The sequence below is a fragment of the Scardinius erythrophthalmus genome (assembly GCF_964197995.2).
Source record: "Scardinius erythrophthalmus genome assembly, chromosome: 18".
NCBI lineage: Eukaryota > Metazoa > Chordata > Actinopteri > Cypriniformes > Leuciscidae > Scardinius > Scardinius erythrophthalmus.
In genome coordinates, this window is record NC_138238.1 from 36836631 (window position 1) to 36852311 (window position 15681).

The 15681-nt window shown below is 41.0% G+C and overlaps 1 protein-coding gene across 1 annotated transcript; it reads right to left on the reverse strand.

Annotated features, from left to right (window-relative positions):
* Positions 1 to 1906: 1906 nt before the first annotated feature.
* On the reverse strand, positions 1907 to 9765 carry sgca (sarcoglycan, alpha). Its single transcript, XM_081392298.1, has 9 exons — positions 9678 to 9765; positions 8770 to 8898; positions 8523 to 8677; positions 6887 to 6956; positions 6610 to 6808; positions 5208 to 5370; positions 4927 to 5135; positions 4805 to 4831; positions 1907 to 2673 (listed from the first exon to the last, which is right to left on the reverse strand). Exons 1-9 carry the CDS (start codon positions 9712 to 9714, stop codon positions 2529 to 2531), a joined length of 1134 nt encoding a protein of 377 aa, XP_081248424.1. The 5' UTR covers positions 9715 to 9765; the 3' UTR covers positions 1907 to 2528.
* Between the last annotated feature and the right edge of the window lie 5916 nt (positions 9766 to 15681).

Here is a 15681-nt window from a genome sequence, read left to right on the forward strand (position 1 = left end):
TAGAGACTTCGGCATTATGTTAAGGAAGGTCTAATCTCGGGAACGCACAAAAAAAAAATCCAGGAAAAGATTTACTATCTCTTGGTGTTGTGATCCCATGACGTGAGAAAATTGCGCTAAAACACTCACTGAGTTTTTTATTACTTGTTTTATCTTACGTGGAGTTTGCGTTGGTGTTTGAAATGAGCTACAAGCCGGTCTTCTTACAATCCATCTTCTACGGAGAATGGCGGCGAATACACAAACCTGCCAGACATAGCAGGTGAGCGTGCCGTGAACGCGCATGACGTCACGCCCAGTCTAAAATTCCGGCCCGAATCCCTCTTATTTATTTTACTTTACAGGATTATAGAGACAATCTCAGTGATCAGAGAAGGGCTCATTCAGCCCATCAGGCAATTGTTTAAGCATGTATGGGTTAGAAAACGGGTATTTTTAACACGAAAAGTTGCTTAATGCACATTTAAAGAGCTTATAAAGAACTGATGCTCTACAGTGTCGAAGGCCTTGTAAAAGTCAAGGAATAAGATGATAGCATCAGACTCAATTTCCTCTTTATAATCAATAAGATCCAGAACAAGACAAGTATTACAGCTAATATGACGTCCTTTCATAAAGCCGGTCTGTGTTTGTGTTTCATTAATGATATGATGTAAATGTTGTTTTAATCTCTTGGCAAAAATAGAAACAAATAATTTATAATCAAAATTTAGAAGTGTGATAGGGCGCCAATTATCAATTAAAGTTACATCTTTGTCTGGTTTGGGAATAAGAGATATCACTCCTTGTTTCATAGTGGGAATCGTCATTCCAGTTTTTATACATTCTTGAAGCATTAATAAAATGGTTGCTCTAAAATTTCCCAGAAGTGTATAAAGAATTCTAAAGTGAGGCCATCGCATCAGGCGACTTCCCTTTTTTCATCGATTTCATTGCATCCCTAATTTCAATTAATGAAACAGGAGCCTCACATAATAACTTAAATTCATCACTAATTTGCGCTATATAGTTCTTAATTTGATGTAGGTATGAATCACTTTGGTTTGCCTGAAAATCAGAGGAGTATAATTTTCTATAAAAATTTGTGACAAAATTTTCTATTTCTTCAGGGTGTTTTGAAACAGAATTGTTAATTTGCAAAGCAGAAATGCTTTTCCTTTTAAAATTCCTTTTCTCAAGTGAAAAAAAAAAAAGCTAGTAGCCTACTTTTCTCTCCCTCCTCAATCCATCTCGCCCTGGACCTAAAGGCACCTTTAAATATTTGAATATATAACTGGTCTAATTCTTTCAGTAAAGTTAGCTTCATTCATTGAGAGAAAGGGTATGACGTCACATGTGTGCCTTTTGGGTGTGTAGTCTTTGTAATTACGTATTTTCACAGTCTTATACCTCACCAGTTTTACATCAAACTGCGACTTTCTTGACTTTAAAATGTATCTTTTAAATTGTCTAAACATCATATGTGTAATTCAGGGCACAATTCAAACGAGATTCAAATATTTGTTGTCTCTCGCATTGACTACCATACAATATTTTTCCGAATTAAGGTCCCATGGTGTTCCACCGGAAGGGGAGGGACTTAGGCTATCCTCAGATCCGCCGTGTTTCGCTAAACGAGAATCCTCACGCTCATTGGCTGCCGTCTCTGTCGCTAAGCCAATGAGGAATAATGTGCTAATTTAAGGTGCTAAAGAAGAAAAGGTCTGAAAGCCAGAAGACAGCGTTAACATGTACAGCAACAGAATACATTTGATGACAGACAAGTCAATTAATATTTGTGTCTAAAACTCATTTCTTTCAGTTACATAAACTCAAGAACAAGTGCGCTGATCAACGTCGATAGATGGCGGTGCAGCGTCAACAACGTATCGTATACTTTAAGCACACGAAGAAGAAAGGTATTTTTATAGACCACAGTTGAAGAGTTTACTGTATGTTAATTTCATTTCAGATTTTTCTTATTTATTTACTTACTCCACATCAAACCACATTTTACACTGCATACAATTCTAATCATGTTTTTTATGTGTGTGTGTCTTCATATTGCACAGGCCTACCAAAAAATAAATAAAAACAAAATCCAAATCCAAATCTAAAATGACTGAAGACTGCCAGAGGGTTAAGCAGATCGGTCAGAATGATTTGACTAATGCAAACTGAAGAAATATTCATGGTCCTTACTAAAACAATCAATATGACTTATGAAGCAAAGCATTACATGAAGAACAGACTTTGATTCGTTCAGTTCCTCACATGAAGACTTTAAATCACTGCACAGCACAGGTCATGTGGACTGTTTTATAGTGCTCGATGCTTTTTGTCCTTGTTTTTTTAAACTGAACAGCCGTCTGTAGAGCTGCATACGGATTTCTCCAAATTTCTCCTTTTGTGTTTCATGGAAAACAACAGTAGCATACAGGTTTGGAACAACATTTCTGGATGATTTTTTTTTTTTTTTTGGTGAAGTATTTCTCAAAGACACACAAAGCTAGAAAGAAATAGTGAAAGTTAAAAGCATGCGATGTTTCTCAGCGCTCGGCCATGGCCTGCTCCGCCATGAGGAGTGGCTGTAAGCACTGTCGAGGCGGATCCACCGTGAGCCTGTCGCCGCCTGCCATCCTCCGCAGCTCGCTGGCGTTTTCCTGGATGGTGTGGTGATGGTACAGCTGGAGACTGAGACGCGGAGAAAGGGAAACATGTTATGTGTGTTGTTGAGTTAAAGGGATTGTTCACCAAAAAATTAAAATTCTGTCATCATTTACTCACCCTCATGATGTTCCAAACCTGTATGAATTTCTTTCTTTATACAGGTTTTCTTCTGCTGTAACCACACAATTTCTGGTCCCAGTATTTTTATTTTATTTTTCCCTTAGTTTGTAAGTCAACGGGGTCCATCAACTGTTTGGTTACTATATTCTTCAAAATATCTTCTTTTGTGTTCAACAGAAGAAAGAAACTCATACAGGTTTGGGACAACATGAGGGTGAGTAAATGATGACAGAATTTACATTTTTGGGTGAACTATCCCTTTAAGGCAAGACACCAAAGGTGAACACAGTTAACATTTCAACTAATAGATATATTACCATATTTTCCCTACTTGGTTAATGATAGTACATTAAGACATTTCTCTATAATGTTACATTAAAATATGAAAATGTGCCATTATTTAGTTAAATATGAACTAATTTGCATACATTTCCAGAACAGAAATCTGAACACTGGATGAAGCCAAGTTCAACATTCTTGTTTAATTTAATTTTTGACATATTAAAATTAAAGGTTTCTATTATGGAAGCTTGTTTCTGCCACAGAATAAAATATGAAAAAAGGAAATTGCAAGTCTTTATCTCACAATTCTGATATTTTTACCGCAAAAGCGAGTTTATGTATCACAATTTGGACTTTATAACTCACATTTCTAAGTTTATATCTCAAAATTTTGAGAAATAAAGTCGTAATTGTGAGAGTTGCAATGACATTTTTTTATTCTGTGGCGGAAACAAGCTTCCATAGTTTTTACAGAAGAGATTTGGATATCTTTCCATATATCTGAAAACTTTTTTCCCCACCGTTTTGTTTGGGATGCATTATGATATAAACCAAGCAAATGAAATATGAACAAACCCCTGTGTAAAAACCTTAAGAATAGACAGGAATAAAACTTAAAAGCTTGGTGTATGTAAATCTGTTGAAAAGACTAATATTGAGGAAACAGCCTTAAAGGAACACTCCGACTTTTTGGGAATTTAGCTTATTCACTGTATCCCCCAGAGTTAGATAAGTCCATACATACCTTTTTCATTTCTGTGCGTTCTGTAAGTGTTATTTGACGCACCCACCGCTAGCCTAGCTTAGCACAAAGACTGGATGTAAATGGATAATGGTAGCATACTAATCCCAATAAGTGACAAAATAATGCAAACATTTTCCTATTTACATGTTGTGATCTTTATAGTCACAGCGTGTACAAATAACAAGGCTATATGAGACAGAGACCATATTTAATCGTATAAATACGGGGAACTATATTCTCACTAGGCGTAGGAGCACAGCTACTTGGGCGGAGTGATTAGCGCAGCACACGAGACACCCTGTTGATGGTTCCGTAAACAAAGTAGCCACTCCATCCATTAAAAATGTTCTCTGTCTCATATAGCCTTGTTATTTGTACACGCTGTGACTATACAGATCACAACATGTAAATAGGAAAATGTTTGCATTATTTTGTCACTTATTGGGATTAGTATGCTACCATTATCCATTTACATCCAGTCTTTGTGCTAAGCTAGGCTAGCGGTGGGTGCGTCAAATAACACTTACAGAACGCACAGAAATGAAAAAGGTATGTATGGACTTATCTAACTCTGGGGGATACTGTGAATAAGCTAAAGTCCCAAAAAGTCGGAGTGTTCCTTTAAAAAGATACGTATTGTAATTGAAATGTAAACACATATAGATGAAGAGTAATGAAATTAGCACTTAAATATGTATCCACTCCACTTAAAAAAATTATTCAGGCCCTTCATAGATATGACACATTTAAATTTAGTTCACTCACATATCTAATTAGGAGTAATGCGTATTTATATTTAAAAAGTCTAACATAAAATATTTAAATAGAGTCATCTATGAAAATTATTTAAGTTTGATCAACTCAATTTAGTTGAAAGAAGACGTTATTGGAAGCAAAATAGCCCAAAATCTTAAAATGAACCATTGCCTGAAAAACAATAGTGTCTTTCCTTAAACAAAAGCCGGTTCCTGTGAAGTGATATGAAGTGATTCGGGATAGGGTACTTACTCAGGGGTCTTGTTATTTCGTTTCAGGCTGCAATAACAAGGACAAAGAGAAAAGGAAAGTTGAAATGGTCATTGAAACAGCGTTAGCATCAGAAACTCTGTGACTCTGTGAAGCGGACATACACTCCCTCTCTCCTACAGCACATGATGTAGGCCAGGATGAGACAGAGGATCAACGCCAGGGCAAAGGGAACGACGACGGTGACGATGTAGTCGGGGAGGAAGTCTCTGTCGGGCGGAGACTCTGGAGGACTGAACTCTCCACCCCACGCCAGGACACCTGACCCCACGGTGGGCACCGGAGCACGAGGAACAGGCTTGGACAGATCGAACTGGTACAGAAACGAGATGTAAGAGTGAAGGTGAGCTATCCATTACACAGAACACCATGTGTCGTGTCTCACCAGGACAGTGTGGCACCAGTTTATGCAGTTGATGGGGTTTGTGCAGGTGCTGCAGTCTCCGCTGATCTTTCCTCCGGACACACACTCTCTCTGCTGCTCCGGCGTCTCAAGCCTCAGCATACACTGGGAGAAGGGCTGGTCTGATCCCAGTTTCACATACACACTGAGACAAACACAGACATGTGGCAAAATCAGGTCCATTCTGTCACTTTGGCTCACCTTCATGCTGCTCCAAACCCATAAGGCCTTCGTTCACACATATCTTTTGATTTTGATTCGCTTTACGATGTCTTGATGACCTCTTTGGTTACCTGGACTTTCAATGGAGGCACAGAACCCCTCTTAGGTTTCAATAAAAAAGTCTTAATTTATGTTTAGAAGATTCAGGTTCAGGTTCATCTTATGAAATAGATATCGCAAATCTCAATTAAAGAATATTTGGATACATTTACTGGAAAACAAGACACAAATACTGACTGATAAGTGGTTTTTAAAACAAATACCTGAATTGTAAGCTAAATTAATTATAATTAAATAATAATAATGCACTAATAGAATATTATTATTATTATTATTATAATTATACAATATAATAATAATATTTACAAGACAAAAATACTGACTGATAAGTGGTTTTTAAAACAAATACCTGAATAGTAAGCTAAATTAATTATAATTAAATAATAATAATAATGTAATTTTTACTAATAGAATATTATTATTATTATTATTATAATCATACAATATAATAATAATATTTACAAGACAAAAATACTGACTGAAATTTTTTATTTGTAAAAGAAAATACCTGAACAGTAAGCTAAATTAAATAATAATTATATAATAATATTATATAATAAAATAATAATATTATTATGATTATTGTGTGTTAATAATATAATTATTGTGTAGTAATAATCTCTAATAATAATTTGTAAAATTTATAATAATTGTAACAACAACATAATAATAATAATAATATATTATAATTATTCTATAATTATTATTATTATTATTGTTGTCAGTATTATTATTTAGTATAATATATACTCCAATAATAATGGGTAAATCATTTTAATAATATTAATTTCACAACAACAACATAATAATAATAATTATTATTATTTTATTATTATTATTATAATTATTCTATAATAATTATGTAATAATAATAATTATCATTATTGTTGTTAGTATTATTTTTTTTTATTGTTAGCATTATTATTTAGTATAATATATACTCCAATAATAATTGGTTAAAAAAATATATAATTTCACAACAATAACATAATAAAAATGTTCCATTAAACAAAACAGTCACATCAAAGCTTTTGAAAGAGATGTAGTTCTATAATACTATACTGCTAATAATAATAATAATAAATATTGAGAGTAGCCTTACCCCTCAAAATAGCCTGGAAGAGGAAGGGGGACGCGGCCGCCTCTGTCCAGAGCAGAGGTGATGTTCACGAAGTCCAGTCTGCTGGTTCCCCACAGATGCTGAATGTCCCGCTGGATCTCCTGTTGGACAGCAGCCGGCAGAACCTTCTCGATCTCTCTCCGCTCTATGAAGAACTCGGCCTGGTACGGCATGAGCTTCACTGGAGGAGAACAAGCCCAGAACATCAGAGGAGCATCACAGGAGCGCGTGAGGAACAGATTCATCAGCCACACCGTACCTGCAGGACCCACGTTTATCACCAGCCTCTCTCGAGATGTGTCGTAACTCCGCTTGTTGATCACAAATATCTGACAGATACATATTTTGATTAGACTTTTTTGTTTTTAAGCCCAATAATATTGTGTCCGAGTATACACAAGCAATTAAACCTAATTATTAGGGGTGTAACAATATATCGTGTCTCAATATATCGGAATACAAAAATGCAACATGCATCGTGGATAGTGACAGTATGTATTGTGTATAGTAGCCTATATAAAAATCAAGTTTTCAGAGTTTTAGTGTCAGTACTACATTAAACTGCTATATATAATGTTGAATATAATGTATAATATAATGGGGGAATATTTGTGGGTCCTGATAATGCCAATTGTCTGATGTTACCTGTAAAAAGTGTAGTCAGTGACAGAGTGCAAACATATTAATCTAAAATAATTCTGTTTTCAGCTTCAGAATCATTAATATTTTTATTCTGGTGCACTATTGTCCTGTGCATTGGTCCAAGCCTCTTCATTTACACCCAAATCAAATTGTGCATTTTAACCCTTGTGTGGTGTTCAAAACCCTATAACACCCGTGATGTTCTCGGTCAAAAATGACCGGACTATAAAAAATAGCTTATAAATCTCTCATTATACTATATTTTCACCCAATATTGGATTCAATCTTTTTGTCAACTTGTTCTCTTTCAATTAGGACTGGTTTTATATTTCTTGGTTTAATAGGCCTCATTTATTTGACAGCAGGCATCTCATTTCTTTATTAAAAAAAATATATATATATTTGAATAATTTTGGAAATATTAAATAAAATCTGAAGAAAATTGGCACTGTTGATCACTGTCAAAATGACCCGGGTTAATCAACAGTTAATTTTTTACCTTTTATCATACTTCTTGGAGCATCGTTAGTGCTGCACGATTAATCGTATCGCAATCGCGATGTCAAGCCTACGCGATTATATGACGCAAAATGCTGCGATTTTATATTAAATAAACAAATTAGCTCAATTAACGCAGCATCTGTTAATTTTTGGCATCCTTTGACTAGTGTTACATGATCCCGCTATTCATGCAAATGCTTTTAAACCATTCATGCGATAAGACAAAAAAGAACACGCTGTCCTCCTGACACACACACACACACACACACACACACACACACACACACACACACACACACACACACACACACACACGACACGAGCCACAAATAGACGCGCGCCAGTATCGCACAGACAGCGCCTGTGAATGTCCTGACTGTGACACACAGAAAGCGTATCGTGCGTGCGCACAAAACTGCATGCCAGAATACAGTTCTCTTTCGAGCTTGAACGAACAATAACACACAAAATTGTGCCAAAATGTATTTTTGTCGAGTATCTTCATAACATAAGAGTAGTCTTATGATGAACGTAAAGAGTTGTGATGAGGCGCGTGTGAGATCCGCGTCTCTGACAGCAGCGGCTGGTCTTAAAGGGACAGTACACCCTAATCGCAATAATATCGTATCGTGAGATCAGTATCGTGATATGTATTGAATCGTGACATGAGGGTATTGTTACACCCCTACTAATTATGTATGGGTATTATTTTTTTGAATGTTGCTGTTAAATATGAGCGATGGTTTCTTCACCTCAATGATGTTTCTGCCCTGGTCCTGTGGCAGTGGCGTCCCGTACAGGAATCCGTTGTCATAAGAATCCCTCTGGGTAAAGCGGAGCCACCGGGGCAGATCGGGAAATCGCTCCTTGTTGCATTTAAACACCATGGGGTCATTATAAAACTGACCTACAGATCAGGACAAGACACATGACGTGCTGTTAGATACTGTGAGCTGGGCTTTTTTGAAATATTGCATTTGTACAATATCTGCAACATACCGAAGACTTTATGAAAAGGCTCAAATTCACTCTGGAAAAGCTCTCTGTGTAACTCGTAGACGAACAGCTGTCCCGCCGGAGCCTCGGTGATTATGTCTGACCGGACCGCCAGCAAACCGGCTGCGCAGACTGAGGACAGAACACATCCCGAACACTTTTACGTACAAAACTTACTGTGATATCATTCATTATCATTATGCACATGACTATGTTTTTTTTTTTTTTTATCAATTTTTTTTAACATACAAAATGACAGACAAACAATCAGCTATTACAACAGTAAGTAAAAATCAAAATAACAGTGACATTTTAAATTATAATTTATTATTATAAATAATAATACAAATAAAATAAAAATAAAAATTATAATAAACATAATTAAAACGGGTCAGTTACACAGAGGAGATACAGAAAACAAATATTTGAGACAAAATATGCTTCGAAATATACACAAGACTATACAAGTATACAGATTATGTAAAATAAATATCCATACAAAAATATTGACATCCAAACCAAGACAGTTGGAATTACAACCCAACAGGGAAGCCTAAATACAACTGTAAATATATGAAGAATGAAGGATAAAGGAAATAACCAAAGAGAACAAGAACGTTTGAAAAAAGTATGTTGTAAAAATGTTTTAAAGAATCCGTTGTTCGAAATATTTTAACAGTGCAAGTCTGCAGGTTATCAGAAGCATTTGCAGATTTTAATACGAAAACACTTGTTTGAAGTGTGCATTTATAGGCATATAAAAACTACTAGCATTTATGATTAGTTTGAGTTTTTTCACTTCTATGTGTTTAGTGTGTCAAAGAAACGTCCAAACCTTTGCTCCAGCTTTGAAACCTCAGAAAGGGCTCTTTCAGTGTGTAAAGAGTTCAGAAGAAAGAGAATGAACTTGCCTGTGAGTGCCAAAGCCCAGCTCGCTTTGTCTGCCATCTTGTTTGGGCTCTTGACTGACAGGAGCACTTGGTGAAGAGAGCAGAAAACACACCCATCCTAAATCCAGCCAGGGCTATTTTTATCCTTCACGTGTGTGTGTGTGTGTGTGTTATAACAGCTGATGACAATTACATGGGATAACATTTGGAAGTACAGTAGGCCTGCATGAGGAGAAATCCCAATCTGAGGAATCTGATGGGCTGATGAAGAAATGATTTCAGTATCATTACCACCAGATGTCACAAGAGATCAGATAAACGTGGTGAAGAAACCAGTGACATTTTCCTGAAGTAAACTGACTAATTCGCCAAACGTTTTTTGTTTTGTTTTGTTTTCCAGAACTACAGTAGGTTCAGGGATAGAGTGATTTGTCATTTTGTTTATTTTTTAATTTATTTTTTTATTGTATTCTGCTACAGTATGATCAGAGATAGAGTGATTTGTCCTTTTATTTAATTTTTTAATGAATATTTTTATTCTATTCTGCTACAGTATGATCAGAGATAGAGTAATTTTTCATTTTTTTATTCTTATTTTTTTATTCTATTCTGCTACAGGGATAGAGTGATTTTCACTCACATCTTTCAGTGTCTGTCTTGATTAAAAGCGTAAAAAACAGCAGATATCGTCAATAAAAAACGGATAATTAAAAAAGCTATACCTGCACATAGACTTTATTAGAATTTTTTGACTTTTTACATCTTTATGCAGATGCTGTCACGGTTCATAGATCCAATGTCTCTCTCTAGTCTCGTGCCTTGTTGTTTACATGTGTGTGAGTGGGTGTGTCCGGATCGTTACTGTTGATCAGTAGCCAGCTGCAATCACTCATCATCACCAGCTGCCACTCATCTCATCTCCTATATATGCTCACCGCTTTCTCATCTCCTTGTCAGATCGTTGCATGAAGTCTCTGTGTTGTCTGATCCTGTTCCTGTGCCTCGTGTCCCGTCTGGAGTTCCTGTGTTCCTGTTTCACGTCTTGTTGGATTACGTTTCATGTCTGGATCACGTCTTCACTCATCAGAGCGCACTGCACTTCATCCATCTCTCCGTGTCTGACCATCAAAGTCCCTGCGCCACAGCCTGCATCACCCGGATTTCATCATCATCATCATCATCATCATTATTTGCCTATCAATAAAGAGTTTTTTGCACTTGCATATTGTATCCTCGTTTCTGACGTAACAGAACGATCTGACCAAGAATGGATACAGCAAGTACATCAGCGCCGACCATGGAGGACTGTTTGAGTAACAATATGGCTCGTTTGGACATGCAAGAGCAGAATTTAAACGATACTGGTCGCGCTGTTCAGGTGTTAGTGGCGCAGGTGTCCGAGCTCACCCGGCAGATCCAACAGCTACGAGTTCCCACTGCGCCGCCCACACCGGCCGTTCCTCCCACACCATCGGACAGCCCATCCCAGTCGGAGCCACGCCTACCAGCCCCAGAGCCCTATTCAGGTGATCCAAAATTTTGCAGAGCTTTTCTAACCCGGTGTTCAATGCTTTTTTCTCTCCAACCCAAGACTTTCCAGACCGAGCGATCCAAGGTCGCCTTTGTACTCATCCTCCTGACTGGGAAAGCGGCCTTATGGGGAACGGCGGTGTGGGAGAATGAAGATCCGTGCTGCGCCTCGTTCCAGGAGCTCTCCGCTGAGATGAAAAGAGTTTTCGACCGGGCGGCCGGTGGAAGAGAAGCTGCAAGAATGCTGGCTGATTTACGTCAAGGAGAGAGATCAGTGTCAGACTTTTCGATCGATTTCCGGACCCTGGCAGCGGAGAGCAAATGGAACGAGGAGGCGCAGTGGGACATGTTCCTGCATGGGCTGGCTGACCGCGTCCAGAGAGAGATCTACGCTTTGGACCTGCCTCAATCTCTTAATGAACTCATCGCTTTAGCCCTCAGAGTTGACGCTCGACTATCCCGAGTTGGAGGTCACGCCACGAGTAGACGCCCTCTGGCAGGTGCCGAGGGTCCACGATTTGGAGGCGGGGACGCGGTCAGCCCCGTCGACGATCACGAGCCCATGCAGGTGGGTCGAGCTCGGCTTTCCCGGGAGGAGAGGGAAAGGCGGAGGTCCCAGGGCCTTTGCCTATACTGTGGAGGAACCGGACACTATGCTTACAACTGTCCGGTAAAAGGGCCAAGCCCGATAGTAAGTATGAGGCTACTATCGGGTGGGATCTCCGCCGAGAAGACCTCATCAACATCTACCCTCCTTCCGGTAAGACTGAGATGGTCAACACTCACTCACGACTGTCAAGCACTCTTGGATTCCGGGGGAGAGGGTAATTTCATGGATCACTCATTCGCACGTCAATTCAAGATTTCCCTCAAACCCCTCACACATAAGATTGCTGTACACGCACTTAATGGACAAGAACTTCCCACCATCACTTTTGCCACAGAAGACATCACCCTCATCACATCAGGCAACCACACCGAGATCATCTCTTTCTACATCCTGGACACTCCCCTTGCACCCATTGTCCTTGGTCACCCTTGGCTCACCCGTCACAACCCTAAAGTGGACTGGCAGCTCAAGTCTGTGTCTTCGTGGAGTGATCAGTGTCATAAGTCTTGTCTAGTGTCTGCCTGTCCGTCTGTTTCTGTCCCTGTGTTGCAGGAGGAGGCAGTGGATCTGTCTAACGTGCCCGCGGAGTACCTGGACCTGAAGGAGGTGTTCAGTAAGTCTCGGGCTGCTTCTCTCCCTCCGCATCGTCCCTATGACTGTGCCATAGACTTATTACCAGGTACAGCTCCGCCCAAGGGCAAGTTATATTCACTCTCGACACCAGAGAGGGAGGCTATGGAGAAATATATTTCTGATTCTCTAGCAACGGGGTTCATCCGCCCTTCCTCTTCTCCAGCGGGGGCGGGGTTCTTTTTTGTGGGGAAGAAGGACGGGTCTCTGCGACCTTGTATTGACTACCGGGGGTTGAACAACATCACGGTAAAGAATACTTATCCTTTGCCGTTGATGTCTTCAGCCTTCGAGAGGTTGCAGGGAGCGTCCATCTTCACAAAATTGGATTTACGTAATGCTTATCATTTGGTCCGCATCAGGGAGGGGGATGAGTGGAAGACCGCGTTTAACACCCCCAGGGGACACTTTGAATACTTGGTTATGCCTTTCGGGCTTTCCAACAGTCCAGCGGTCTTCCAGGCACTCGTCAATGACGTGCTGCGAGATATGATAGATCAGTTCATTTATGTCTACCTGGACGACATACTGATTTTTTCTTCTTCTCTCCAGGAACACGTGCAGCACGTCCGACGAGTGCTTCAGAGGTTGCTAGAGAATGGGCTTTTTGTCAAGGCGGAGAAATGCGATTTTCATGCACAGTCTGTTCCATTCCTAGGGTACATCGTGTCGGTTGAGGGAATGCGCATGGATCCTGAGAAGATCAAGGCTGTGGTAGAGTGGCCAAGTCCAGAGTCTCGTAAGGCCCTACTGAGATTTCTGGGGTTCGCCAATTTCTACCGGCGTTTTATTCGCAACTTCAGCCAACTAGCCGCACCTCTGACCACCTTGACCTCCCCCAGAACGACGTTCAGGTGGTCAGACGCAGCCGAGGCTGCGTTTGCCAAACTGAAGGGTTGCTTCGTTTCAGCCCCTATTCTGACAACCCCTGATCCATCACGTCAGTTCGTGGTGGAGGTCGATGCGTCAGAGGTGGGGGTAGGAGCAGTGTTATCCCAGCGCTCTCTTTCAGACGACAAGATGCATCCTTGCGCGTTTTTGTCTCATCGTCTATCTCCTGCCGAACGCAATTATGACATTGGGAACAGAGAGTTGTTGGCAGTCAAGTTAGCATTGGAAGAGTGGCGGCACTGGTTAGAAGGGTCGGGGGTACCTTTTATCGTTTGGACTGATCACAAGAACTTAGAATACATTCGGACTGCTAAAAGATTGAACTCCAGGCAGGCTCGGTGGGCACTTTTTTTCGGTCGTTTTGATTTTACTCTCTCGTACCGCCCGGGTTCTAAAAACATCAAACCCGATTCTTTATCGCGCATTTTTGATCGTTCCGAACGCCCGTCTACTCCCGAGTGCATTTTACCGGAGACTCTATTCATCTCCACACTCGTATGGGAGGTCGAATCGAAGGTCAAGAAGGCCTTAGAAGGGGTAACGCCCCCGGTCGGTTGCCCACCGAATCGTTTATTTGTGCCTGAGGGTCTGAGGTCCAGCGTCATTCAGTGGGGGCATTCTTCCAATGTGGCTTGTCATCCAGGAGTCAGTCGCACTAGATTTTTAGTCAAGCAACGATTCTGGTGGCCTCTCATGGCTCGTGACATTCACAATTTTGTTTTGGCTTGCTCAGTTTGTGCCACTGGTAAGACTTCCAATCGACCCCCAGATGGGTTACTCCAACCGCTGCCGGTTCCTTCGAGACCCTGGTCCCATATCGCTCTAGATTTTGTTACCGCCCTCCCACCCTCTCAGGGTCACACGGTAGTTTTGACCGTGGTGGACCGGTTCTCGAAGGCGGCCCATTTCATTCCCTTGCCCAAATTACCCTCAGCCAAGGAGACAGCGGTGATTGTCGTTGACCACGTCTTTCGGTTACATGGCCTCCCGATAGACGTGGTTTCTGACAGGGGACCCCAGTTTGTGTCCAAATTTTGGCGAGAATTTTGTAAGCTTCTGGGGGCGACTGTCAGTTTGTCCTCAGGGTTCCACCCCCAGAGCAATGGCCAAACTGAGAGAGCCAACCAGGATTTGGAAAGAACGTTACGATGTTTAGTCTCCAAGAATCCTTCCTCGTGGAGTCAACAACTTTCTATGGTGGAGTACGCCCACAACACGTTGCCAGTGTCATCTACGGGCCTATCTCCGTTTGAGTGTAGTGTAGGGTACCAGCCACCAATTTTTCCTAGTCTGGAATCCGAAGTCGCGGTCCCCTCCGCTCACGCCTTCGTCCAGAGGTGTCACCGCACGTGGACTAGAGCCCGTGAGACTCTACTCCAGGTGGGGTTGCGCACCAAGGCCAAAGCCGATCGCCACCGGTCTAGGCCTCCCGTATACGTCGCTGGTCAAAAAGTGTGGCTTTCTACCAAGAACATTCCTCTGCGTTCCGTGTCTAATAAACTTGCTCCCAAATTCATTGGCCCGTTTACTGTCACCAAGATCATTAGTCCGGTGGCAGTCCGCCTCAACCTACCTCCAGCGTACAGGAGGATTCACCCCGTCTTTCATGTATCCAAAATTAAACCCGTATTTCATTCTCGTATTAATCCGCCAATCCCGGTTCCTCCCCCGCCGCGACTCGTAGATGGGGAACCCACTTATTCGGTCAATCGTGTGCTGGACTCAAGGCGGAGGGGACGCGGATTCCAGTACTTGGTGGACTGGGAAGGTTACGGTCCAGAGGAGAGAAGTTGGGTACCTGCTAGAGACATTCTGGATCACTCCCTTATCGATGATTACAATCGACAGGTAAGGGGACCTGGGAACGCCAGGAGGCGTTCCTAGGGGGAGGGGTACTGTCACGGTTCATAGATCCAATGTCTCTCTCTAGTCTCGTGCCTTGTTGTTTACATGTGTGTGAGTGTGTGAGTGGGTGTGTCCGGATCGTTACTGTTGATCAGTAGCCAGCTGCAATCACTCATCATCACCAGCTGCCACTCATCTCATCTCCTATATATGCTCACCGCTTTCTCATCTCCTTGTCAGATCGTTGCATGAAGTCTCTGTGTTGTCTGATCCTGTTCCTGTGCCTCGTGTCCCGTCTGGAGTTCCTGTGTTCCTGTTTCACGTCTTGTTGGATTACGTTTCATGTCTGGATCACGTCTTCACTCATCAGAGCGCACTGCACTTCATCCATCTCTCCGTGTCTGACCATCAAAGTCCCTGCGCCACAGCCTGTATCACCCGGATTTCATCATCATCATCATCATCATCATCATTATTTGCCTATCAATAAAGAGTTTTTTGCACTTGCATATTGTATCC

Excerpts from the sequence above, each read along its gene's own strand:
- sgca (XM_081392298.1), bottom strand. The coding sequence starts at position 9,714 with ATGGCAGACAAAGCGAGCTGGGCTTTGGCACTCACAG. Across the intron at positions 5,371-6,609 it reads CTTCCAGGCTATTTTGAGGG|TGTGTATGTGAAACTGGGAT; the intron begins GTAAGGCTACTC and ends TGTTTGTCTCAG. Across the intron at positions 4,832-4,926 it reads TGCTGTAGGAGAGAGGGAGT|CCTGAAACGAAATAACAAGA; the intron begins GTATGTCCGCTT and ends TTGTTATTGCAG.